Genomic DNA, 27,704 nt, shown 5'->3' on the forward strand with positions numbered 1-27,704 from the left:
ACAGATCAGTTGCAATGCACCGATAACACTAATGCAACACCGCAAAATGGACGTAATGGCACACATACAGAACCAAGAAATAGAAGCAAAACTGGGAAAACTTTAAGTGCGGAACAAGGAAGAAATTTGAATCTGGCAGTAAAAATTTGTAACGCACACACAAACACACGCCTGAGCTCAGTTTCTCGTCCCCGCATTACTGAAGAATGGAACTCATTACCCGGTGCAATTTACTCATTTTCATCTGGCAAATCTGGATCCGCCATTGAAGACACATACGCATAATCATGTATTTCCATGCCTGGCCGCCTGTATATGTTTTGGCATTTTTTTCTTCACCATATTGGCTGCATTTTTGTGCAAGTGTGCAAACTTGTGTGTGCACATTTTATGGTCCTAATAGCAACTTTGAATATGAAAATATGTGACAGCACTAGATGGAACGCAAATGACATCATCCCTCCATTACACTTTTTTCTAACCTGGGGGGTTTGGAGCAAAAATGGGGTAGTACTTAAGCGATGGAATATGCTTGCATTAAGGAAGATGCGTCTCTTAAAGGTGCACTAAAGAGGAATCTGAACTCATATTTTTACCGTGGGAACTCTATCTACACGTTTCGGGCATTGTTAGAAACTTCGAATTATTGTCCATGCAGCCGATTGCCCTAATTAAATCGGATTAAATGGCCCGGCTCCCACCTTTTCTTCAACTCAACGCGGTAGGTAGGCGGAGTCAACCAACGCGTGGAGTTCCTTTCAACCAGTAGTGTGGTGGCTTTGCTTTCGCTTTTATTTAGTTTTTTTAGGTTTCTGTGAATAAATAGTTTCAGTTCCAGACAACATAGCTGCAAATTAGGTCCACGGAAATAAAATACATGTGGACTCTGATTTACGTATCACTCCACCGATGGCAGAGCGGCAAGCCGCCACGGGACTGGCTGACGCGTTGGCTAACTCCTCCGACCTACCTAGCTGAGATAAACAAAAAAAAAGGCGGGAACCGGGATGTTTAATCCGATTTAATTAGGGCAATCAACCGTACAGGACGATAATTCGAAGTTTCTAAGACTGCCCGGAATGTGTAGATAGTGTTCCTGCGGTAAAAAGACGAGTTCAGTTTCCTCGTTAGTGCACCTTTAAAGAATGAAACGTCACTCTATCTGGCCTACATGTTCCCAGCTGCAAGAATATCAAAGATGCAGTTAACTTGCGAAGTTTACAACGCAGGAATAATAATACCGTTAAACCCTTGAATGTCTTCAGTGAGACACTGAACACTGACATGGCTGTGGCTGGACATACGACAGCATATACGTCCATCAGCCAAAGCTAAAAAAAAGTAACACAGAGACTAGGTTTAACCGCTCAGAACAAGACAATATGCACGAAACATGCAGTGTATAGAAACTTTCTTATAACTGAAAAAGAAATGCATTGCTTTGTGGTACTAAAGTTTTAAAAAAAAACTTTTCAAGAGCGGAAACATTTGGGAATAAGAAAGGAGCATGACTGAAGAACTTCCTCTGTCCAGCAGTCTGAGCAAGAAGGATTATTGTTGTAACAACACGATACATTGTTAAAAGCCTTCCCATAAAATGTGTCCATAAGCTTAGAATATAGCTACTCAAAAATTTATAAACATCCAAACATGCAGGTTAGGCAATACCACTTACTTTCAAAGTCGACAAAGACATCGTATTTCGGGGTGTCATCCCTCGACAGCAAGCGCAGGAGGTTTCCCATCTCACATCTGTGAAACCCAGAGAGAATGCCCAGGCCTTACACATCGATGCAATTTCCTGACAGGTGTCTGGGAAACTCTCGCTTATTCGTCACACATGTTCTCATCACAGTACATGCTAATCTTCTGAATACATGAGACAGACAGAAATGTCTCGGGATTGTTTTGAACTTATTTGGCTTTAATTCGATTCTACGAAATTTTTTACTCAGAATGGCTTCCTTCTGTTTGAGTTCTAAATGACATAGTTGGTGGAAAGGATTTCCTGTTTTTAAAAAGGTTACATCTACGCTGATAAACAGTGTTGATCACGAAAGCAGACAGAGAGGTGACAGTTTTTGATATGTGTGATGCCACTAAGCAAATATCAGAGCTTACATCCCAGCAAACTAGGTAAAAGATAAGAAAGATAAGTCATTTAATTACAAGAATGAGAGTGTTCCAAGATACACAGTGCAGATAATAGGCAGCACTGCAACCTTTGCGAGTACACATGCACTGCCAATTTGTCATTTGTTTACCACAATGAAAGCGCGTTCCTAAAAACACATTACAAGCAATAAGGTACACTGCAACTTTCCCAACCTTCCAAGTTGAAAACTGGTTTTTGGGGAAAGAAAATGGCATAGTATCTGTCTCACGTATCAGTGGACACCTGAACTGCACCATAAGGGAAGGGATAAAGGAGGGACTATGAGAAGAAAGGAAGGTGCTGTAGTGGAGGGCTCCGGAATAATTTTCAAAGATGTGGGGATCTTTAACATGCAATGACATCACATAGCACATGGGCCATTGAAACGCAGCCGCCCCAGTCTGGTTCGAACCCGGGTACTCTGGATCAATTGCCAAGCGCCCTATACGCAGAGCCAGTGCCCTAAACACTGAGCCACCGAGCCACCGCAGCGGGTACCTTCCAAATGCCAATTTGCCTTTTGTTCCTTTAAAAATTATAGGCAAAAGGGAACACTAAAACAGTTATAGCTTTCCATGTGCCAGTTCAGAGAACAATGACATTACTCATACTGCTATGGTTTTTACATTCAAATGAAACACTGCACGCAAAATGCAGTACACAGAGGAAATGGCTGTGAAAGCAGTTAGCAGCAGCAGCTTGGGATGTTGTAAAAAGTACACAAAAGTGCTCTTCTATCCCATGTCAAAAGGTAGTTTACTAAAATGGAAGCCTGGAGTAGTATGATGTACAATGCAGTTCCAGATATGTTATGTGCATCTTCCATAAGCTGCATGACAACAGCAACAAGTGTCACAGTATGACTAACTTTAAAGAAAGCCCCCAAAAAGCAACAAACAACCTGAAAACCTTAATATGTAGCTGCAGTCATACATAATGCCACTAATCAAAGAAAGCAGAGCTGCCTTCTTGCCAGAGTGCAGTGAGCTGTTAGTAAATGCTTGACCAAGACAAGTTACATTAAAAAGATGCAACGTGCAGCTCTTGCAAACTGCATCATTTCTAAGAGTAACATGGTCAGTGGCAATACGGCTTGGAAAACCTGAAACAATGGCGACAATGAACAGTGCCAACAACAGCGACAACGTAAAATGAGGCACATTTACCGCACACACATCATGGCAGCCGAGCTCCTGGCGCTCAACCTAAAGCTTCCACAAGCTCCTATCACACATCAAGCACAGAGGCAACCACGCCACAGAACGGAGCGGCATATTCATCTGTCTCTCGAGGGAGCCTCCAGTGATCGCAGGAGCATCGGAGAGACGCCCTGACCCCAAAACATGTGAGCACCCTGGCGTGACAGCACCCAGAAAAAAAAAAAAAAAGAAGACGACGAAGACACTGTCACACCCCCCTGCGACTCCCTCTGTTCTGCTCTGGCTCCTCTCGGAGGTCACGCGTCATTTGACGGAGGGAGAGGAACTTGTGGCGCGTGTCTCTCCATGTAGGGCAATCTCCCTTGCAAATGAAGCCTTGGCATTTGGCCAGAGTCAAGGCTGCTAGCCTTCCGGCATGCGCATTGGACGACGCTGCCGCCGTTGTTGTGATGCATATGCGAGTTGCTAAATGCAGACTGAGCACGAGAAAGTCGTAAGTTGTAATGGCAGGGAGTTAGACCTTGGTTGGAACAAATTGGCCTGCATTGCTCTAACCTGTGGAGTTGGTAAATGCTGATAAGGAATCAGCAACTTGTAGTGACAAAGCAGATATAACCACGCTGAAGACTGATATTGACTTGTGCTGGGGATGCCATAGCATGGCCCCAAGAAACAAAAATAAAAAAGTAATTGCCCCCAACAACAGGATACAAAGTCTCTCGGTCTTGAAAGATATATACACCATTTGTAGAACAAGAATGCCGGTACTTTTCTACACAATATATGAAGGCTTCAAGTATTTGCAGTAGACATGCTCTACTTCCTGTCAAGTGTTTATGTGTATTCACTATAAATTATGACAGCCAGCCTAGCATGGATGGGAACACATAGATAGATATGACGAAAAACAGGCAGCACATTACGGACAATACACACCTGCAGAGAAACATTTCGGCTAGGTCTCTCTCTACTGAATATCAAAACTGCCAGCCCAGGGTCCACACCACGTCACTCACATATACATCACAATAAACCAAGGGGGCTGTATAGCGCCTCTTTCATCCACTTAGGGTGGATGACTAGGCAGAAACACCAGCACTGGTCGCTCACGCTTGCAACTCGGAACACAGCCCAAGGAAGACGTGAAGGAGATCGGAACGAATCACTCCGCGCACTCCAGTACCACAACCACCCACACACGCACGCCGCGCGCGCACACGGAGTTTCAGCGGAGTGCTAAACTTGGGCACGTGCAAAGCGGTTTCGCCCCAGATGGAAGCAGTCTCTCGGGGGAGTAAGTGAAACGAACAGAAAGAGGCGGCGGCGGTTCCTTCCAAGATCACCGCGCCGAGCGCTCGCCGCAGGCACACACGTACGCACAAAGGGACACGTAAAAATTAACACAGGCATAAAAGGCATATCCCTTCCTGCTATTTGCGCTCCCCGGAAGCCAGTGGCAAGGCGCCAGTTTCGAGCCCGATGTCGTTCACCTCAACTCACAAAAAGAAAGACAGAAGAAGAAAAAGCCGCAGTAGCTACCGGCTCCCCACAGCAGCAGCGCGGATCGCTTTCGCCCGCGGCCGCCGCTTTTTGCAGGTTGTTCTGAGTTCGTGCCTACAGATACAAGGTCGTGCGATTTCGGTGCGGATAAAACATGGGCGTTGGTACCCACCGACGCTAGGGGGAAAAAAAAAGGCAAAAGGAAAGGAAAACTTTAGCAGCCACGAGGCAATTTGGGGCAGAGTCCTTAGACGGCACACAAAAAAACGCTCCGTATATGGCGCGACAGTTGATAAATCTCGTTGCATCGGTGTCCTTTTAGATTTCGGGCCGATTTCACCGCGCCGAGCTGCTGACAGCGAAGTATGTCCGCCTATGGAGAGGTTTCGAATTCAGTTCTTCCTTTTCGCGCCTAGATTAAAGCCCCTTATTTGGTTCCCCTAGACGCGTTCCTCGACTGCGCTGCATACTCTGACTTCACCAACCACCGAGAAAGGCGTCATAACGAAACTGATACGTCACGCGCTTCTCCAGAATCGGGTAAAAAAAAAAAACGCAAACTCGCAAAGGAACTCTATATAAGTTGGGAGGTGACGGAAACGCGCTTGGAAACCCGACTCCCCGACCAAGCGTCGGCAAATGCAGTCGCTGCAAAAGGAAGACCCAAACAAAACTTGCGAAACATCCAAACACGCTTACGTTCCCGCCCGGTATCGTCGCAGGCGAAAAACCACCACGAGTGCTTGAAGCGACGTCCTCACAACACAGCCGAAGCGATGAACGACGCCGGGTCACACACACACACACTGACACGCACCGTGAATGCGTGTGCGCGTGCATAGGCAACTGGATCACCACACCACCGCGCGCTCGGGTCACCCCTTGCAAGATGCAACACCGCATCGGAGATCTGGCTCTACAAACACACACGAGCGTTGTAGCCAGCGCAGCCGTCGCCGCTCGGGCATGCAAGGAAGAGGCGAGAGCAAGGGGCGCGTGTGCGGAGCGAAAAAATAGCGACTCACCGCATGCCAGACCAGGTGTGACCAAACAGGCTCGGAGCAAGCGGACGAGTTGATGACGAAAACAAACCGCGCGCACAATGGGAAGATGAGGGAGGCATGAAGTGGCGGCGCGGTGACGAGAGAAGAAAAAAAAACAACAGAGCTGGGCGCTCAGTGACCGAGTTTCTTTCTTTCAGGAGTTACGCGCGCTCTCTTTTTTTTCGCAGTTGTTACGTGTGTCGTATATATACGTCCGGGATGGTGGAGAACACAAAAAAAGAAAAGAGGGCCAGGTCTGGACGAAAAAAAAACGGGGGTGAGAGGCAGACACAAAGACCAGCGGTCTCTCGCCCTCAGAACAAAGCCGAGGCACGGAGCATGGTCCGTGTGTGTGCGTGCGTGTGTAAATGAGTGAAGTAAAAGGCATGCAACTCTGCCGTCGCCTCTGGGACGGGTCTCGGGGCCGGTCTACTTCGACCGGAAACACCTGCTGCTGCTCGCGGAGGAGAGCGAACACGAGGCAGGCAAAAACAAACGAGTAAAAAAAAAGAAAACTAAGGAAAGACGCCAATCCAAGGCGGCTGCTGAGAGGAAAACAGCCGGCAAGCGCCGCTGTCCGACTGACTAGTTTCCTGCAGAGTCGTTTATCGAAGACTATATTGCTGAAGGAGCGACGGAAAAGAGCCAGAGCAAGTTACGTGAGTGGAATATAGACCTGGACAGAGAAAGAGGAAGAGAGATCTGGGAGGGGGGTCTAAAGAAAAAAAAAGTTGTTTCGGAATGTCGTACAACGGGGCATTTCGCTCAGCGCGCGCGACCCTGACGCGCCTACGGACGCTGGCCGGCCAGTCGGTCTCCTCCTCCACTGGCCGACTGAGATACCGCGTAAAATAAACACGCACGAAAAATCACCCCATATTCCCCTTCCTTCCGCCGTCGATGTATTTTCCGCAACCAACACCACTACAGCACCATTCGGAGCAATCGAAAACAAAACAAAAAATCGCTGCTTTGAATGCCCGCCAGAACATCGAAGCAAGCACGATGCGCCTTTCGTCGAACCTGCGCGGAGAGATCCCGGCGGGGTTTGCTTATTTACAAAACGCTGCCCTGCAACCTGCCAAATCGGTCAAGCAGTACGGGAACACCGGCGCAGGGACGTGTTTTTCTTGGCCGGCTCAAAAGTGCAACACAGTCTCGGGAGAAACCCGGCTAGTTTGCTCCCCATTCAGAGACGAGAGCTGTTTGGTTCTGGGTAATATATAGGTCGGAGGTTCGTTTTCTTTATACCCACAACGGACGTTCTCAAGAACCCTATATGGCTAGCGAAGCGTTCCGGACATTCGAAGCGGAGCTCGGAGCCATCCGGTAGCCCGAGGAAGTCTACGGAAGAGTTGAAATGAAGAGAGAAATAAAAGTCCCTGTCAGATCGGAAAGCACGCGCGGACACATCTCGGTAGTGAAGGAATTGCGCGCGCTGCTTTCCACGCTCGTGGTCGAGATGTGGACGTAAGGGGGTGTACTTACAATTCGTAGCTGGCTCTCCCTGTGACTTGTGAGGGCTTGAGCAATCGTTGCGCGACTAGAAGGAAACCGGGCGAACATTATCAACGACGGCTCGAGGAGCTCCGCCGACACCCACCGACCGCTGCCATTGGGGAGGAAGTGTAGCACCGCCGTCGAGCCAGTTTCCGGTTTTAGCAGACGGACAGGGCAAAGGCGCAGTTGCGTATGAAATAATCTTTTCATTACAAAACGCTATCGAAACGAGCGTAGAGCATAACTAACCATATTATGTAAACATACTCATAAATTTTATTGTGTAATATGACGTTTTCTTTCTGCCAAGATCGCGTTTTGATTTGGAAGCAGACTACAACTCGGAACGCTTCTCTTCGATTTGCTGGACTCACGTCGCTCCACTGTTGAAGAATAATTTTCACAGCCCCAGTGTTACTATGCAACGTCGCCACATATAATTCGAACTATCAAAGAGGTGAGGTTCTTCATAACCAACGTTTCAACTTTGCCTACGCAGTCTGGGCTTAGCCGTCCAAGAATTTACCGAACCTTCGTTAACACTTGTCTCTCTGCTCCAGGTCATGGAACAGGTCCCAAAAATAGGTAAGTCTTTCATTTAAATAGAATATTAAGCTACTTGCAACCCTGATTTGTTAGCAGTGTTGGATTGCCGTACTCTGCACATTGTGAATATTGAATTTATGGAGGAAATATACGTGTAACGGGTCGAGACATCGCGTCATGTTAGCTAAAAACCCGGTCAGCGATAACTGTCGCTTTCCAATGAGCAGCGCGATGTGGTTGTGATAAAGTACACGACCTTTTGAAAACGCAGGAGCCGAAATGGCCGTCGTCAGCGGAGACCCAGAAACCGAAACTGAACAAACTGAGCCAGCCAGCGCACAGCAGTGTGGCGCTTCTTTTGAACCGAGAAATGGCGGCGACTACGCCGAGCCAGCGGAGCGTCAAGGCCAGCGACGCGCCGGCGCCCCAAACGCCTTGTCGCTCGTACTAGCCGAGCGCTCAATTGAAGAAGCCAATTGCACTTCGTTGCCCTTTCGTTTGGGTGCTACGTTCTTCGCCTCTTCAAGCGAGGGTGCAACAAAGCGGAGGGCCGAGCCGGCATTCTTAACGGACAACGCTACCGCGAACTTCCCGTCTGCTGGCGTGGCGGTTAACGCAGAACAGAAGACTGCGACCAGCGACACCTCAGCCGGGGTGACGGAGCTGTCGTCGGGTGATTCACGCTACCACACAGCTGAAGGGAAGCTTGTATTGCATTACGAGAACGCCGACACATCGTTCACCGCTGATCTGTTGACTGAGGCAGCGAGTAGACGCGGTTTGCTAAGCCATGAAAGAGTTTTTGAAGTTGTCAATGGCCACGGTTTGCGACTGAACCAACTGGACAATGAACTCCTTCCTGTTCAACCTTCTGAGGGAGAAGAACGAGAAACAGATGCTAAGATCTTGCTTTCAACTCAAAACAGCGGACTTGGAGACCACCTTCCGGGGCCAAGACAAGAGGTCAATGAACCGAAAGAAAACCAATGCTTCGAAACTGTGGAGGTTGAAATGGAGATGGACGTCTACAGTGGAACTCAGGAAGGGGGTTTGCAATGCTTGGCCTTTCCTTTAGTTCTTCGAGACCACCTTTCGGGATCAATGAATGGCGTCAATGTCCCGGAACAAAACTATTGCGTTGAAACTGAAACGGTCGAGACTGAAATGGAGATGGACGACCACGCTGGAACTCAGGAAGGGGATTTGCAATGCTTGGCCTTTCCTTTAGTTCTTCGAGACCACCTTTCGGGATCAAGACATGGTGTCAATGACCCGGAACAAAACTATTGCTTTGAAACTGAAACGGTGGGGACTGAAATGGAGATGGACGAACTGGCTGGAACTCAGGAGAGGGTGTTGAACTGCTCGCTTCTTCCGGCAAGACATGCATTCACTGAACTGCAACCTCTCGAAGACGCTGAAGCCAACGTTAGAGTGGTCACGGACACGCCAGTTTTATCTCAAGACAGTGGACCAACAATAATGCCCGAAGTTTCATACCCAGGCGAAAGAGGGTACTTGCAAGTCTGCAGGGAGGTAGAATTGAAATCCGAACCGACGAATGAGAGCTTCAAGAGACCTTATGACTCTGGAGACGTGGTTGCCGTGGTCAAAAGAACTCGCACCATGGTCGTAGACGAGGTGTTAATTATCGACGGCGTTCCAACGGGAGCGTTTATGAATAGAGAAGGCACTGTCAGCTTCTACTACAGTTTAATGCACGATGCCTGCACCGATGCTGCATTCGCGGGGCAGCGTGGGACTGAGGAAGAACTACCCAAGGTAGACATTAGTGGTGACTTGGCTCGTGGCATGATAGTCTCCGTGAGTGATGGAGTAGTGTCCAGTGGATGGACTAGGTCTGCTAACGAGGACGAAACAATCCCCCTTTGTTACACGAAGCGACAGAATGCCGACCAGATCGACTGGAGCCGACAGACCCGAGCTATTGAATCTGCGCCGATGAACAATGCGGCAGAATGCCGGGAACTCTCACCTTGTCAAACGGCCGTGTTTCCAGGACCTCTTTCAGACCATGGATATTGCAAGAAAGTCGTCGCATGGAATATTCCGGGTAACAGTCGCGACAGTGGACCACCTGCTTCAGTCATTCCGCTGTTGCTCGAAGAGCAGTATAGACCATGGAACCTTTCCGAGTGCTTCTCGCAAGAATCCCCAGACGATGAGTCAGCAGTAACCACCAGTCGTCCAACGGAAGAACCTCCAACCTACCCCGAGCTCCAGCCAGAGGACTCTGAAAGCTACACTTTCGAAGGACAAAGTTGGACTCAAGGAAAGCACTCTCGAGCAGTTTCCAGTGAAGAAGTGGGCTGTGCCAGAGTAGTCCAGATAGGCTACAAGGCGGTCGCGGAAAGTCTGAGTTCCGCCGTCAACGAGAATACCTGCATGCCTTCTAGTCAATCCTCGACTGAGCGCACTGAGTCAAGCAACTTGGAAGTGCAAGTTGGCAGTGCTGATGCTGAACCGAGAAACATGACCAAGAAGTGCGCGACGATTCACTCCATTCCACAGCTTTCCTTTTCAGGAACGGGATCAAATTTTCCCAGTCGGCAGCAGTGCGTTGCGTCAACCGTTCCCAGTGGTGCCTGCAATGACCCCTCACTCGTATTGTCCTCACCGTGGTTGCAGACATACGCAGGATTTCCTCCTTTACATGAGGAACAACACGAAGCGTATTATGGGCAGGTCAGTTCTTGCGGCGGGCTCCCTAATGCTGGACAGGAAATTAGGGATACCTGCCCGAAAGACGAAACACCCGTTCGCTCAGAAGCCATGGAGATGGACGACTCCTCAAGGTCGCCGACCTTCAGGACTCAATGCAGCGACGACAACTTCGAAGTGCTTTGCATTCAGAGCCCGGACAGTCAGGTCGAGGACCAAGACGCGAGCTTCTACGACGAAAACACAGCCCCCGGGTCTAGCCACGTATTTCGTCAGGATAATTTTCCTTACCTGAAAGCCTCGCAAACCGTTAGTCGCGACGACGACGACAAAGAAAACTACAATGATGCTTCACTCTCGAGCTCACGTAGCGAGGCAGTCCACCGTCGAATCAAACTGCGGACCCTGAAATACGCCTCTGCGGCAGCCCTGGCTCCGATAGGCATGGTGCAGCGCGGCAGACTTCTGTGCAACGGGTATCCATCAAGCAGTACAAGTTACGACAGTGAATGCGGCGATGACTACTCTGAAGACAAGTCCTGCACCCTGTGCTCTACGAGCGAAGAAGAATACTCGGACGTCTCGGACTTGGACCTCTTCGATGACACCGACACGCCATCGTCCAGCTATTCTGATTCGGATGGCCCAGAGTCTGGAGACAGTGTCTCAGCTGCAGATCTTCCACTCAGAACTGTCGCTAAGAGCCCCGTAGAAGAGGGAGAGCATGCAAAGGAAAGAGAGTTAGATGATGACACCGAATTGTTCAGCTCAGCGAGCTCTGCCTCGACAATACCCAGAAAGAGGAAATGGGGTTTAGTTTCAAGCGAGCCTTCGGAGTCGCCAGTAGCAGTGAAGATCATGCGACGGTACCCTGTCCCGGGACCCGAAGACGAGATTGTTGTCGAACATGGAGATACGGAACGCCCTAATCAGCGCACAAAATGTGCGTTGAATGAGCTGGGATTCGCTCACAGCTCGGAGTCGGGAGTCTGTGGCTGGCAGAGTGCGGACACATATTCATGCAGCGGAGTTTCTCAGGAGAGATGGAAGCCGGTTGATAATTACCGCAATAATAACCCATGCGCAGCCGCTCCTTTTAACCGTGATACGACCCCGAACAAGTTGACTTCGGGCGACTCAAAAGAACATGACGTCACCGAAAGCTTTGCTGGAGGTCCAGGAAGAGACAAGAGGAATCCTGACTCGGTAACCTACGGAAAACCAACGGATCCCGGGGCTTTGGACATGGAGCTTGTCAGCCTGGTGGACTACGAAGAGCTGACATCGGAGGAACATTGCGACAGCAGTCCGCCTTACCAGCAGCCTTGCTTAGAGCCAGAAATATGTCTCGTAGAAGACGGCGAACCGTCGGCGCTACCACCAGAGGGCGAACAGGTTGTGAAGGGGACTTACAAGAAACTGATGGAGGTCTTCTTCGACGAAGACTCCAAGCGATTCATGGTGGTACCGACGTCGGACGAGTGTCTCGTCAAAGATGAAGCGATAAACGCAAATACCCCGGGAGGAACCGCAGAGAAGGAAGAAGCTTCCGCCAGCAGTGACGCTGCCATGCCGGTTGAACTGTGCACGATTCGAGCCCTCAACGATCAAGTGGTTCCAGACATAAGTGCTTCTGGCGGCGTGAATTCGTCTGAAGACCCGATGTACCCAGAGAACGCCCATTGTGGAGGTAACGACTGGCATGGAGACTGAACTCTAACCGCTGACATGCGCTCAATATTTGCCCCTCGGGAGAGGCCATTGATTTAGACTAGGCTGCTCGTCTCATTCTGGCACCCGCCTGGCTGCCAGACTGACTGACTGACTGACTGACTGACTGACTGACTAACTAACTAACTAACTAACTAACTAACTAACTAACTAACTAACTAACTAACTAACTAACTAACTAACTAACTAACTAACTAACTAACTAACTAACTAACTAACTAACCAACTAACCAACTAACTAACTAACTAACTAACTGATTAATTAACTAACTAACTAACATAACTTACTAATTAAGTAATTAATTAATTAACTAGCTAACTAATTGGTTACTTGACTGATATATTAATTAGTGGTCTACCTAAGCAACCAACTAACTAGATAATCAGCTAGCTAACTGACCAGCTGCCTAAGTTTTATAATAAATATACTTCCGAATTAATGATTGATATTCATACCATTGTGTGTATTTATTGAACTATGTAACTGCGCAAACACAGAAAAGGGCGTAAATGGTACACAAGCCAGCAGTTTACTAAATAATGAAATCAAGTGAGGAAAATCTTATTTCTTTTTGTTCTTACAGCTCCAAGAAAGATTCGCAGGATCGGGCTCCCCAAGCGCTACAAGGGCCCAGGCCTGCACTCAAAATGGAAGGCTGATTGCGACAATTAACGCCAGCCTGGATTCTACAGTTTATTCGTTTCTCAACACATTTCATTCAGCCAACATTATATTCCATGTTTAAGTTGTAAGAACCCGTGAAAGCTGTACCCTTTCTGTTTGGATGCAGATACTTCACGTTCCGTGTTTTAGTTTGAAGAGCACGTGAGAGTTGTGCCTTTTTGATTTGAACGCAGAAGTTCTGCAGTGCCGTGCGCACACGTTCGTTTGTTCCCCATGTTTCTTGCAATAAAATTTTGGTTCAACGTTATTTTGTCCAATGTGTCGTTCTTGAAAGTAAAATTGCTATAACATCAAAGCAACACGCCGTATGTGAGAAATTATTGTTGCTAACTGTAGCCGAAAACTCTGCTTTCTGTTGGTGCGCGACAAGTCTTGTTGACGAGTTTATGAGCCATGTTTATCAACACACGATGGACCAAACAGTCGCACAAGGCAGTACCTTTTGTTAGGCACTTTATATCTCCATTAAAGATCACAGGGACTTCTAATTTCATTTTGTGCTGTCAATGCGATAACATCACAAACTGTGGATGCTTTTACCGGAAGTGACGACACTTCCAGCCTGGTGACGTCAGCGTCCTCCAGCCAAGAGGAATCATTCGATTTTGTGACGTCATTTCCCTCCAGCCAATCAGCGGATTTTATGACTGACGACACATTTTTTTCTCCGAAGCGTCTGGCATTAGAGAGCAAACTGCTTTACCTCAGTGCACAAGTGCGCGAGGTGAAGCAGTCCAACGATCCTAGTAGTGATTGGTGGACTTAGGAGGCTAGCAGAATAATGAAATTCAATAAAGCAGGAGATGACATAAATATTTATATATTTATTGCACTTGTTCGATGCAGGCACTGAAATAAATATGTTTCGTAAGTGCACGGCATATGTTGCAAAATAGTTTTGATGGGGTGACACTAACGCAGGAACATTGCAACAGCAGTCAACAGATGGTTAAGTCTCTCAATCACCGTTCATGCAAATTCAGTGAGTGGTCACCCACTGCCTTTATGTAGCATGGTGCCTTGAAGATTAGTACGATAAATATCTTAGCTCAGGAAGCTACATATGATGATGGTGCGACCAAAAACACAACCTTTTGAGAGATTTGTCGGTGCTGTTTTCAAGCGTTGTAAAGTTGCCCCTTTTCACTGAGAAATATCTAGCAGATAATCGTAACTGATGACCTAAAACGAGCTTTTCTAAAAACAACAGTAAGACAGGTTAAATATGGACGGATCTTTTTCGGCTCTTTGCATTTGCGAAGAGAAAAGAAAACCGGAGATATCCATACATGAATACATCACATCGTGACTAATTTTTTTTTTTTGCGTGAATCGGTAAACTATTCTCTGTTCCAGAGCTTTGCTACGGCCCACAAACTGTTTTGGGGTTTTTATTTTTCTGTTGCACTGAAAATATACAAATATATACATCCACGAGCTCCGAACGGTAAAATAAACTGATGAATATTCTGAACTGGAAGGCGGCCTTAGAGTGCGTTTGAAGAATGTTAGCGTTGGCTCACATACTTTATCAGGTGACGTCGAAATTGCCGATCTACAAGGCCCTATAGCGTAACCACGATTTGCCCGAAAAGAAGTCGTCCCACATCATGAAACCTTTGTCATACCAGGTGACGTCGAAATTGCCGATCTACAAGGCCCTATAACGTAACAGTGATTTGCCCGAAAAGATGTAGTCCCACATCATGAAACCTTTGTCACGCAGTGAAAAAAACAAAGCCTGCACCGCAACGCTAGTCACAGGTAAAAAAAAAAACGATAAACACTCCATAAACTCACATGGTCACATTTGCCAACGTTTGATGTCATACCCCTTTCCACTGATGTAAACATACGACCAGGCCTGGTGTGGCCCTTTGATGCTGAGAACCCGCTCGCATCAAGGGCCGCATCTATGATTTACGGTTAGTTCCACATCCTAATGAAGTTGTGCATAGCTTTTCAGCATTCTCAGCAGCAATTTGTGGACGGCGCACTATGAAAAGCAGCTGGCATCGAAAACATTTAGGAACTCATTACCTAAGCTAATAGGCCAACAATACATGCCTCGCCTGTGTGAAATGCTAAAAGAATTGTACCGATGTCTACTGCAACCGACATGTCAGCAGAAATTGTTTTTGCAGAAAACTGGGAGCATGTTTCAAAGTAATGTAGGTCTCTGAATGTATGTCTATAGTAATGTAGTAATGTCGCATCGGTGTCGAGCTCGGACCAAGATGCGAATCAATCCGGATCGCTGTAAATCTGTTTCGTAACTGGCAACTCATAAAAGGTACCCTGGGATGCCTCGACGGTATTGTATCTTCTCTAAGCCTTTTCATAATGTTGGGCCAAAAATGTGCCTCAGCGATTTTTATCAACCATTAAATACAACCCGATATGCAAAAAAATTATTATATCGTCGACTTCCACTACAGTTATGAACAAGACGTCGATCAAAAAAGTTGGGGTAAAAAACGCTGAGGTTTAAATCAGCGGTTGCGGTTAAAGAATTGATTTGTGAACAAACTCTTGTAGTCCAGGTTTTAACTAGACTTTGTTCACGAAACCCATCTTCACGCAATCTCTCTATTCAATTTGGACGTCTGCGACCTCGACTTTCTTGGTTGGCATCTAGCTAAGGAAATCTAACACCCGTCCTGACAAGGCTGTGTTATGCCGTCCAGACGAGGCTTCGTCACGCATATGATTGATCTCATCACGTTCCGCGATTGACACAACACCGAGCGCAGAGAGGCTTAGGAGGAACACATCGGCCTGTGATTGGCCACTGACAAAAATCGGCCGGAGTGGGGCGGTTGCGAAGGCCCCGAGGAACTGCTCAGGTAGTCCAGGAACGAGTCGAAGCCGTCGTCCGCGGATGACGGGTAACGATGAGCGCCGTGACAAGAAGGTGGTTGCTGATGCTGATGATGCTGCGGCTTCATCACTCGATGCGAGGTCACAGACGCGTCATCGTCGTATACTCGGCAGGAAGCGACGTTTCGCACCTTGTTCTCCGTCTCCTCTCCCACTGGACTGGGCAGGCGTTGATGGAACGAGAACGGCCAGGTCTGGAACGACAGCGTAGATATCGTCGCTGTTATGAGAGGCTCTCGTTTTTGCTTCCCTACAGCTGTCACCAAACGAGCTTTTAAAACATAATTATTGCGGTGCGTGTCATCGTCTATCAGAGTGAAGGCGAGGTCGAGAACGCCATGGACAGAATTGCTTTTACATTAAAAAGAGGAAAATCTGGCCGCCTCTAAGGCACGCTCGAATGGCGGAACAAATTATTAGCATTTACGGGGTGGCCGGGAGCTTTATTATGACGGAATATACAGGATTGGCATTAACGGATACAGCAGAGAAGAACCCGGTAAGTATATAAAGAAATAAACAAGTCTCAACAGAAATATAAATCAATCAATGTCTATTAGAACTGGAGGTCTCGTAGTAGCTCATTACCGAGGCTATCGTTTTCCAGACCAACCTGGTTAGCATTTTATTGTGCCGAGGGTACATCGGACATCAGAAAGTGTTAGGGTTTGGTTTAATTAATATTATTTATAGGCATTAAGATAAAAAAGATGAAGCGCCCCGAAAGTGTAACCGAAGTACCTCGAAGATAGCTGCATAAGACATTCGGCCGATCATCCTCCGATGGTACAGAGCGCGATGAAACCGAGTTCAATCAAACGATGTTCGTCTACGGTTTCGAAACTATTCCAGAACTGTTTACCTCTGCGTGGAACTCACCAGCGCCAGGGGGTGTAGACATCGCGGAGGGCTGCAGGCCTCTTCAGATGGCCCACCAGGAGACGACGCCTGGTCATCGTCGGCCAACAGCACCCTCCTCAGATGAGCAATGTAGCCGGAAGCAAGTCTCAGCGTATCCAGCTTGGACAGCTTGGTGTCCTCGGGCACCCAAGGCAGGGACGTCTTGAGCCTCGAGAAGGCCCGACTGAGGACTCGCATCCGGGCTCGCTCGCGGGCGTTGGCCGCGTTCCTTTGAAGGGGCCGGGGTTTGAGTCTCGTCCCCGGCGCCGAGTCGGTGTCTGAACCGGGGATCCGGCGCCGAGCTATGGGAGACGAGGCGTCGTGGGGAAGACGGCGTCTTCGCGCCATCACCGAACGTGATGAAGACCGGCCGTCGGAGATGATGACCCGGAGGTAAGACGCACACGTTTGGGAGAACCTAAGCGGTAATGGTTGAAGGTTAGTAAAACGTTGAGTTGGCGACATGGTATGGCTTCATGGTACAAAAACAGTGCAAAAAACGACAGACAGGAAGACAGCGCTTGTCCTGTGACCACTTTCTTCTTGTCCGTAATTTTTTTGCGCTGTTTTTCCTCATGAATGGGTGAAGCTTAACAGCGAGTAATTTTTGTCTCATGCTCGAGACATCACAGAGCAGAAGCGCCATTGGCTCGGGTCTACGCAAAGATGCCCCCGCGCACCGCGCTTCCACTACCATTTCTGGCACCCAAAAGGCATGGGTTCGAATCCAACTCGAATCTATGCCCTTCCTTGTGTGTTTTGCTTCCTCGAGTTTCCTCGCGGTGTCGACCGACGGACCAAATTCTGGTGTTAAAGAAATTACAGGATTGCACTAAGTCCGCACCCGCCGCGGTGGCTCAGTGGTTAGGGCGCTCGGCTACTGATCCGGATTTCCCGGGTTCAAACCCGACCGCGGCGGCTGCGTTTTTATGGAGGAAAAACGCTAAGGCGCCCATATGCTGTGCGGTGTCAGTGCACGTTAAAGATCCCCAGGTGGTCGAAAACATTCCGGAGCCCTCCACTACGGCACCCCTTTCTTCCTTTCTTCTTTCACTCCCTCCTTTATCCCTTCCCTTACGGCGTGGTTCAGGTGTCCAACGATATATGAGACAGATACTGCGCCATTTCCTTTCCCCCCAAAAAAACAATTATTATTATTATTAAGTCCGCTTAAGAGGGGAAATGAGAAAGCCTTTCCCCTCTCTTCCCCTCCCTTTTTCATTTTGATCTTATGGGGAGTAGGCTTAACTTTTTATGGTATGGGAAGTGGAGCTTAACCCATGACCTTCACGGGACTGGAGCCCACGACATTCATGGAACTCGAACCCATATGACCTTTGCGGCGCTCGAACTCACAACCTTTTTCGCTATCGCTTCCATCATCATCATTATCATCATCATCATCATCATCATCATCATCATCATCACTGTGGCCTTAATAGCTATCACCAACTATCACTATAGCTTACTATCATCATACCTGCCGTAATCATCATCACTATCTATCTCTAGCAATAACTATTAATATCAGTAGCTATCATTATCATTATTTTTTACTATTTACTATCACGCATATATGTTGCCTACCAACTGTTGCTTAATCAACCTTTGCATTTTAATTTAATTACCAATCACGTTATGATTGACGGTTCGCGCGGACACTTGCGTGGACAGTCCAGCCACTCGTGAGCTAAGGCGGCTTTCGCCTCAAGGTGAAATGCATTCCTGCACGAAAACAGCCCCGAAACACCGCTTTATAACGATTCCAACAACTGTGTCCACTGCAGCCTTCTTGGTACTGCACGAAACAATCAGGGACATACCGATTTTGTAATGATCTCTGAGAAAATTGCCGCACTGTATTGAAGCGGAAGCAGCCAAAAAGATCCAATTACGTTTCTTCGCACAAACCACAGAAGGTTATTTACTTAAAAGAGGCACAAAGGAGAACTGCATACATTCTTTGGCCTAGGTAAAAATCGATTACATGCCTTTTTCTGTGTACGCTTCTCCGGCGCCAAAAGTTTAGCGCCCACCGCGGAGGAAGATGAGGAGGCGGCCGCGTTTCGATCGAGGTGAAACGCAAAAGGCGCCCGTGTGCTGTGCGATGTCAATGCACGTTAACGATCCGCAGGCGGTCGAAATTATTCCGGAGCCCTCCACTACGGCACCTCTTCCTTCCTTTCTTTTCTCACTCCCTCCTTTATCCCTTCCCTTACAGCGCACTTCGGGCGCACTCAGCCGATATATGACAGATACTGCGCCATTTCCTTTCCCCCCAAAACCAATTTTCATTTTACCCTAGCCCCGCCGTGGTGGCTCAGTGGTTAGGGCGCTCGGCTACTGATCCGGAGTTCCCGGGTTCGAACCCGACCGCGGCGGCTGCGTTTTTATGGAGGCAAAACGCTAAGGCGCCCGTGTGCTGTGCGATGTCAGTGCACGTTAAAGATCCCCAGGTGGTAGAAATTATTCCGGAGCCCTCCACTACGGCACCCTCTTTCTTCCTTTCTTCTTTCACTCCCTCCTTCATCTCTTCCCTTACGGCGCGGTTCAGGTGTCCAACGATATATGGGACAGATACTTCGCCATTTCCTTTCCCCAAAAACCAATTATCTATTACGAGAAAAGCCGGCGGCATGCGTTAATATGCTATAGTTTTGGTCTATGGGTGTTTAACGCCCCAAAGCTACTCAGACTATGAGAGACGCCGTAGTGGAGGGCTCCGGAAAATTTCGGCCACGTGGGGCTCTTTAACGTGCACTCAAATTGCGCAGTAGTGTGTTTGTACTCACAGATGATACAGAAAATCCCAGGGATGGAAAGAAAAAATAAGGTGACGTCATCAAGCGGCTGTAGGACGCACACAGTAAGCTGAGCACCGCCATTTGAGACAACCGTACACATTTCGTTCGTATATATATTCTCCCACTGGCTTATCTCAATGTCGCCTTTTGCGAAATTCCAGAGGCCCGTGTACTGTGCCATGTCAGCGCGCGGTAAACAACCGCAGGTGGTCGAAATTTCCAGAGCACCTCACTACGGCGTCCCTCATAGCCTGAGTCGCTTTGGGACGTTAAAGCCCCATAAACCAATTCAAATGAAACCGAGCAATTCGGGGGATTTTATTCTCTATGTGCCGACTAAGAGGGGGCGTCTAAAGAGGCGTGCCTTAAACCGGACACGTTGCAATACTCCGAAAACTCTTCTACATGGAACGCAGCTATCATTTCCTACCTTCTAACTCTTCATTTGCAATTGTTTGAGTTCGCAGCAAACGTTTTGTGCTATACTCGCTCTTGCACTACGATTATCGATGAAACGGTGTGTGTAGTCTTACCCGAGGTGACGTAACAGGATAAGCGCATCAGCTGAGGTGGCGAAACAGTCACCTCCACACTTGGGGCTCCAGCCAATCTGCGTGCTCCGAAGAGGACACTTCCAAATGCGGGCCCATATGTTTTACTTAATGCATTCAGTGGGTAACATCTGGAAAAAAATGGCTGTTTAGGGAATAAAGCTACAGATAATAAGTGTTAGGCACCGGTGTAAACGACAAAGACAGCGGGCATAATTTCTTTAGTTGAAAATGAAACAGAAAATTTTTGTCAAATATGTACCAACAAGCCCAACTAGCCACGCTACCGAAATTTTAAGTTTAAACAGAAAGCTCTTCATGCTCCCAAACAATCGTACTTGCGTAGGGAGGCAAGTTGTAATAATTAATAATTGGTGTTTTGGGGAAAGGAAATGGCGCAGTGTCTGTCTCATATATCGACGGACACCTGAACCGCGCCGTAAGGGAAGGGATAAAGGAGGGAGTGAAAGAAGAAAGCAAGAATAGGTGCCGTAGTGGAGGGCTCCGGAATAATTTCGACCACCTGGGGATCTTTAACGTGCACTGGCAAGTTGTACGATATAATAATAATAATAATTGTTTTTTGGGGAAAGGAAATGGCGCAGTATCTGTCTCATATATCGGCGGACACCTGAACCACACCGTAAGGTAAGGGATAAAGGAGGGAGTGAAAGAAGAAAGGAAGAGGTGCCGTAGTGGAGGGCTCAGGAATAATTTCGACCACCTGGAGATCTTTAACGTGCACTGACATCGCACAGCACACGGGCGCCTTAGCGTTTTTCCTCCATAAAAACGCAGCCGCCGCGGTCGGGTTCGAACCCGAAAACTCAGGATCAGTAGTCGAGCACCCCAACCACTGAGCCACCGCGGCGGGTTGGTTGTACCTTGCGAATTTCGTTTCACAACGCAGTTGCGAGTTTTACTGCGCCGTTCTCTTCTCCGTAAGCTCCTCCTCCAAGCATATAAGTTTGCATACAGCAGCTGCATCCTCCGCTGCATCGGTGGAGTACTGGTACTTTTGATGAAATTCGTCTAAAATGACCTCGACTCCACAAACACAACACTAATAACACTTTTCTTCCGTGTGCTCTCGTCACGGCAAGTACTTTTGCAATGAGTATCGGAACACAGCTGGGAGGTGCCGTCGTCTGTGCAAAATTATAACTTCACATAAAGGAATAGTTTGTGCTTTGTGGCGTTAAAGCGATGCTTATTTGATCATTTAAATCACTTAGCTCCAAGATCATGACACGCTCAAGTACATGCTGAAAACTAAGTTCAAATTGACGCATGGTAGGTTGTTGGCGAGTTGGTTTCGATATTCCATGACTACAGCGCAACGGGACGTAGAGGAAGGACACAGACAGGGACACAACGCAGCGCTGTGTTGTGTCCCTGCCTGTGTGCTTCTTCTACGTCCCGTTCGTTGCGCTGTAGTCATAGAACATGATAAATTGACGCAAAAAGCGACAAGACGGCATGCTTTTTATAAAAGTAGTTGTCTGAATGAATATACTCTTGTGTAACTTATTTGTAAGGACATATAAAGGAAGCCGACAATCCAAGGATAGCTTAGGGGAATAATTTTTTTAATCCATGGTGTTCACTTTATCATTCGGCCGGAAATCATTTTATACCTGAGAAACAATCGGTTAGAAAGCAAAAGAAACAGAGCCATTTTGTGTACCAAGTGGAGTGCTGTTTTTCGCAATGTACATTTTCTTTAGCGGTCAACTCGTGTTTTCAGGGACACTTCGGCGAATAGATTAATTACACAGCACATCCCACCATATTTAAGGGTTAGCAGGAAGCCAGCGAAAACGTCATTAATAACAATGTACCGCCCATATAGCAGTAAGCATTTTCAACTAGCACTAACGCAGCCAGTGGAGAATTATTTTAAGCCCAGGTCATATGGATATGCTCGAAAATGTAAGAGCAGACTCGCTGGCCCGTGCGAGTACTGTATAGGCGGCAAGCATTCTCAGTGAACGGAATCCCATGGAAATAGCCGCCGCGGTGGCTGAGTGGTTATGGCGCTCGGCTGCTGGCCCGTAAGACGCGGGTTCGATCCCGGCCGCCGCGGTCGAATTTCGATGGAGGCGAAATTCTTGAGGCCCGTGTACTGTGCGTTGTCAGAGCACGTTAAAGAACCCCAGGTGGTCGAAATTTCCGGAGCCCTTCACTACGGCGTCTCTCATAGCCTGAGTCGCTTTGGGACGTTAAACCCACCATAAACCAAACCAAATCCCATGGAAAGTTAGAAGAAACGCGGCCAACACAAACACTTCAATGTCGCAACGAAAGCATTGGACACACATTCCAGACAACGCGCAATGCGGAGTTCCCCGCGTAGTCAACCTCTAACGCACAAATCACAAATTTAGAAATGACCAACCATTCTTCTTCCTCATTTTATGAAACTGCCCAGAATAAAAAGAAGTCCCTCTCTGGATTTGGACCTGCGTGGCCGTCACAAGCCACGACTTTATATATCAGTCAAACATACAAAAAAATTAACTGTAACTACACATAGGTTAAAATCAACAGCACAAAGACCTTGCACATAAAAAGTCTCATAACGTCCTCTATAGAACAAAGTCTTCTTACTTTGCGGAAATACTTCTATCGCTGTTATATTACATGCGGCCTCTGCAGATCGCCCCAAGCTCTGACCTGGAACGTTCTGAAGGGGAAAGCTAGATAGACTTATCGCTACGTTCGCAGTCGACATAGATAGCTATGTAACGTCCGCCCTTTTCCCAACTTCCACGTCCCGCTCGATCACGTGACGAAATATGGCATACTCTATACAGGACCCACAACCCAACCCACATTTCCCTTGCGGCTTGGATCAGACGACCGCCTCTTTTATCAGAAGGTGAACGCTGCATTTTTCTGTTAACACGTACGACTGACCAGGTCGGCCCACACGCCTACCTGTAATCATTTCATTCCATTGGATTATGGCCAACATTAAGAGAGAAACAGCGTGCTGAGAACTTGGAGTCAAAAGATCAAGCAGGGCATTCTCAGAGAGAAGGCAAGCAGTCGACATGTGCACGGTGCCGTCGTTGTATAAAAGGTCAATACCAGTGCTCTGCTACGCTTGATTTTTTCCGATGTGTGTCCTCCCCGTAAACGTTGTTTTCCCATGATCCATGTCTGTAAAAAGAAGTAAAGGACAGAGTGTCCTTGCAAAGACTTACCTCCGCTACTGTTAACCCTCTCCTTTCCGGCGAGTCCTTCCGTCTGCGGTCTTCTCGAAGCAACGAAACGAGGCGACGCAAACAACGCTGCAAGGAGCGCGACGGCTCCGGAGAAATCAAAAACTCGAGCTCATCACGACCAAACACTTACAGTCAGCAGCGCACAAAAGCAGCCAGGCAACGCGACCAGTCTGGTAGCCTAACAGCGACGAACGCACGTGGTTTCGGCGAAGCCGTGAAGATGCCTTATCGACCGACAAATTGCGTCGGGCGCACCGGGGGTTCTACGAGTAGACCGCCTTTCAAAGGACCTTCTACTTGACGCGAGGCAAGAAGCTGGTGCCGCATTCAACTAGAGAAGAGAGTGATTTTTTTTTCTCAATTTTCGCGTTCGCTTTCTACGAACTTCGCACCCCTCGTACGAGCTCTTTCCCCTCTGCTTTTTCAGTGTGGTCGGAGGCCGAAAAGCAACGTCTTACCAGACGGTAGGGAAAAACGAACATTTCATAACACACGCTCGTGATCGTGGTGGGAGGGGTCCGCTGGTTACGGCTCAAAGAAGAGAGGGAGATTGGGGGGGGGGGGGGGCGTCGTCTGTGAGTGCGTGTGCGTGCGTTAGTGTGAAGCGGGGCTCAAGGGGAAAGAAGGACACCCCGGGAGCCTGCCCAGGGTGCCAGCTACGAGTGGAGAAGGCTCAGCCGTCGCCCTGTGCCGACCGAGAGAAAGATTCGAACCCCGAGTCGTCGCCGTTGCGGAGGCGGGGCTTAGCCCCTCCCTCTGCTTGCTCCGCCTGCTGCCTATAATCTCAGCGTCGCCCGCATCTCGGCTGTCTGGTTTTGTGGGGCTCAGAGTTACGATGAATGTCGAGACGCAAACATGCTTCACACGAGGATCGTCTTGAGTGGCGAAGTGGGGTCCCGGCGGTTTCACTGCAATGATGTCTTGTATACATATGTGGGAATACATGTGCAGCAACGTGTGCCCTTCAGCCAGCCCCAGCTGGCGCATAAACGCTAATTTTAGCATTAAGTAATCAATGCTGAGTAGCTGGTTTCAAAGGCTGTACGCGAGAGGACGTAAGTGAACGTATAAGTCAAACAAAACAAAAGGAAAGTGTCACGTGACGAGAAGGAATCAACAGTATGGCGCAAGGCGGATGTTAGACATGGTAATAGAAGGGAAGAGCACACAAGAACGCCCAAACGTGGAAAGAACCTGTGCAGATAGGTATTCGAGAGAATAGTCAAAGTATGCAGCTCAGTACAGGAGGAAGTGGTGAGCAGAATTAGCGACCCAACATAAACATGTGGGATAGCCTGACTTAAGAAGAAAAAAGAAAATGGTGCGAAACGTTTGATTCGCACTTACGGACCAAATACGTTTGTTCTTCTACGTCGATCAGTTATTTAAAGGGTGATGCGTCTAGGGGAAAACTGCTTAAAATAGAGAGTTGAGCCAATTGCTAGCCGCATGCTTGTGATATGTTCCCCTTAACATTTATCCTTCCTGCCCTTAGCGCATCAGCGGAGCCGAATTATGGAAAAATGGGCAAAGAGAAACCACGACAGACTGTACATGATTACGCAGAGGAAGAACTTGCTATCCAAAAAAAGAGCATAGAATCTGGAGGTGCGTGCGTGTGTTGAGAATTCGATTCGCTGCTGAACAGTAGTCCAATATGCTCATGCAAGAGGCCGCGGTGGCTCAGTGGTTAGGGCGCTCGACTACTGATCCGGAGTTCCCGGGCTCGAACCCGACCGCGGCGGCTGCGTTTTTATGGATGAAAAACGCTAAGGCGCCCGTGTGCTGTGCCGTGTCAGTGCACGTTAAAGATCCCCAGGTGGTCGAAATTATTCCGGAGCCCTCCACTACGGCACCTATTCTTCCTTTCTTCTTTACACTCCCTCCTTTATCCCTTCCCTTACGGCGCGGTTCAGGTGTCCAAAGATATATGAGACAGATACTGCGCCATTTCCTTTCCCCAAAAAACCAATTAAAAGAGGTCTGTCTGTAGCTAGCTGGACATCTTTCTTGCGAATGTTGCCGCAAAAGAACCCGCATTGCAAAAGGAGAAACGCAAAGTAAAGGAAGATTAATGCGAACTCGTAGAGGTCCTCAGCTATCATATGACATGTTATGTGTGATTCCATTTCCCGCGTAAGTGAGCATTGAGCCCCAAATAAAACGTGAGACAGCTGGTGTGCTTCGATCCTCGTAGTGTAGTTCTATAATGTCTCTTTTCCCATTTTCAGCGTTACGAAGTAAGGTCGGACAAGCGGACGCTACAGGTATATAGCTGGCTACGTGTATTTCTTCATAGACAAAAGGAATACTGGTGTATGTTGGAAGTGGACAGAACCGAGCACACGTCTCTTGGGTCGTTTAAAGCGAGTGAATTTAACCCCAGAATTTGTGAACCGAGCAAAAGATAACTTCTAACAGTTAGCAAGTTTTTCTCTTGCTATTTAATCGTCACAGTCCGACATGAGTAATTAGCTTTAACTAAGAAGAACAGAAAGGAAGGTACTGCATACTGAACATTGCCGTTTAAAAGCGTGTTATGCTTGAGCAGCGAAAACCGTACTTTTCAATGTCGTGTACATAGGAGTGTCCTAGCAGTGGTGTGTTGCACTGGTCTAAGTAGTGCTAGATGCACCTTAGGTAAAAGCTTGAACTAAAAAAAACAAAAACAAAACAGAGAGCTCAGAGCTTACATAGGAAACATAGCAGAATTGACATCTGAGCTAGTTGGCTTTTCATTTTGTTTGTGATTGTTCTTCCTTTTGTGTGTTTCTCGAATAAACGCGCAGTTGCGAGTAAGCGCTTGTGTTGTTTGGTCTCCCTTGTCTGTTGTCCTAAGTGCGCTTTATATAATTTTTGAAAATAGGAAACATACTAGAACAGCTAGAGGTGGCTCGCGCACATCTTCAGTGCTTAAAATACATTAGAAAGAATGTGTGTGTGTGTGTGTGTGTGTGTGTGTATGGGGGGGGGGAAATGAAAGGTTTAGCATCAGGGGGCGGAGAGAGTCAACCTGAGGCACTTGTTGCTTGCATGCCACTCAACACTGCTATGCGGCGGTTTTAATTTTTCCCTAACTTCAAGCAAACGGAAGATACTTTCTCCACTATGCCACAAAACTTTTCAGTTTACTTCAAACGCGACCACCATGTCACATTGTATTATCACAAAACGTGTTTAGAACTGCGGCGACCTCTATCCGCGGCGTCAGCACACACTAAAGAGCAGGAAATCCGGGCAGCGATTTTCACACCGCTCCTGCTCCTTCCACTTCTTCAGCACATCTACAATTTTTCTGGAAAGACCACTTCCTTTGACGTCACGCTTCGGACTGTTATTCGGTCCAACGAAATGATGGTGGTAGTAGTGGTTTTATTAAAAATAATAGTAAAAAGGAAGGAAAAGATGAAATGAAGTTACTTCTTACACACCTCTCTGGCTTTGGTAACGCACGAGAACTCTGCAGGGTTGAAAGCTTCTACTCCACTTGCTGTGGAAAAAAAAAATTGAAAGTAACAAAGGAAAGGAAGGAAGGAATAAAGTAAGGAAGAAAGAAATAACAAAAAAATAAACAAGGAAAGAAAAAGAAGGAAAGAAAAAGAAGGAAAGAAAGGAGGAAAGGAAGGAATGAAGAAAGAAAGAAATAGAAGTGAATAGAGATAACTAAGGAAATGATAATAATAATAATAATTAGTTTTTGGGGAAAGGAAATGGCGCAGTATCTGTCTCATATAACTTTGGACACCTAAACCGCGCCGTAAGGGAAGGGATAAAGGAGGGAGTGAAAGGAAATGAAATGAAATGAAAGGAAAGGAAATGAAAAGTATGGAAATACGATGACTTTATTGCTTAAGCTTGTGTTCTTCCGCCGTTTCCGTCTGATCAACGGCGCAGACGTGTCCATAAGGAAGGGATAAAGGAGGGAGTGAAAGAAGAAAGGAAGAAGAGGTGTCGTAGTGGAGGGCTCCGGAATAATTTCGACCGCCTGGGGATCCTTAGCGTGCACTGACGTCGCACAGCACATGGGCGCCTTACCGTTTTTCCTCCATAAAAACGCAGCCGCCGCGGTCGGGTTCGAACCCGGGAACTCCGGATCAGTAAGGAAGCGAGAAAAAAAAAAAGAAACATCCGCGGCGAGGCGAACGTTGTGACGTCATGTGCCTCCTCGGAGCACCGCCACGGCGAAATCGCAAGTTCTCGGCAAGTAAAGCTTTCGCTTTAAAGGAAATCGCATGCTACGCACTTTTCTGGGTGGCTACAATTGCAGCTGTCACTGAAAAGCAAACGCAGAGTTCCATCGTCACCGGTCTAAAAGACGTCGGCGTGGTAGTGCCGCG

At 47.7% G+C, this 27,704-nt stretch overlaps 3 protein-coding genes across 4 annotated transcripts in view; 1 reads left to right on the top strand and 2 right to left on the bottom strand.

The window, feature by feature from the left end:
• The window catches only part of LOC144107058 (CYFIP-related Rac1 interactor B), a 30,764-nt gene extending 23,276 nt beyond the window's left edge, over positions 1-7,488 (bottom strand). The window contains exons 1-2 of one of the 2 annotated variants that reach the window (XM_077640035.1): positions 7,347-7,488; positions 1,676-1,752 (exon numbers count right to left, since the gene is read on the bottom strand). In XM_077640035.1, the coding sequence (XP_077496161.1) occupies positions 1,676-1,745 (70 nt within the window). In that variant the 5' untranslated portion in view covers positions 1,746-1,752; positions 7,347-7,488. Of the gene's footprint in view, positions 1-1,675; positions 1,753-5,840; positions 5,988-7,346 lie in introns of those variants that run through there. The other variant, XM_077640034.1, reaches the window with a different exon arrangement.
• A 215-nt stretch (positions 7,489-7,703) lies between these two features.
• LOC144106595 (uncharacterized) lies at positions 7,704-13,248 on the top strand. The gene is made up of 4 exons (XM_077639443.1): positions 7,704-7,815; positions 7,919-7,943; positions 8,176-12,276; positions 12,902-13,248. Exons 2-4 carry the CDS (start codon positions 7,922-7,924, stop codon positions 12,988-12,990), a joined length of 4,212 nt encoding a protein of 1,403 aa, XP_077495569.1. The 5' UTR covers positions 7,704-7,815; positions 7,919-7,921; the 3' UTR covers positions 12,991-13,248.
• A 559-nt stretch (positions 13,249-13,807) lies between these two features.
• LOC144106231 (transcription factor 21-like) lies at positions 13,808-17,196 on the bottom strand. Its single transcript, XM_077638973.1, has 2 exons — positions 16,762-17,196; positions 13,808-16,076 (listed from the first exon to the last, which is right to left on the bottom strand). The coding sequence occupies exons 1-2, from the start codon at positions 17,128-17,130 to the stop codon at positions 15,762-15,764; spliced, it is 684 nt and encodes a 227-aa protein (XP_077495099.1). The 5' UTR covers positions 17,131-17,196; the 3' UTR covers positions 13,808-15,761.
• Positions 17,197-27,704: the final 10,508 nt, after the last annotated feature.

The sequence above is a fragment of the Amblyomma americanum genome, chromosome 10 (assembly GCF_052857255.1).
Source record: "Amblyomma americanum isolate KBUSLIRL-KWMA chromosome 10, ASM5285725v1, whole genome shotgun sequence".
NCBI lineage: Eukaryota > Metazoa > Arthropoda > Arachnida > Ixodida > Ixodidae > Amblyomma > Amblyomma americanum.

Coding starts and splice junctions, on each gene's coding strand:
- LOC144106231 (XM_077638973.1), bottom strand. CDS start 17,130: ATGGCGCGAAGACGCCGTCTTCCCCACGACGCCTCGTCTCCCATAGCT. Junction 16,077..16,761: donor GTCTACACCCCCTGGCGCTG/GTGAGTTCCACG, acceptor CTGTCGTTCCAG/ACCTGGCCGTTCTCGTTCCA.
- LOC144106595 (XM_077639443.1), top strand. CDS start 7,922: ATGGAACAGGTCCCAAAAATAG. Junction 7,944..8,175: donor GGAACAGGTCCCAAAAATAG/GTAAGTCTTTCA, acceptor TTGAAAACGCAG/GAGCCGAAATGGCCGTCGTC. Junction 12,277..12,901: donor AGAGAACGCCCATTGTGGAG/GTAACGACTGGC, acceptor TTGTTCTTACAG/CTCCAAGAAAGATTCGCAGG.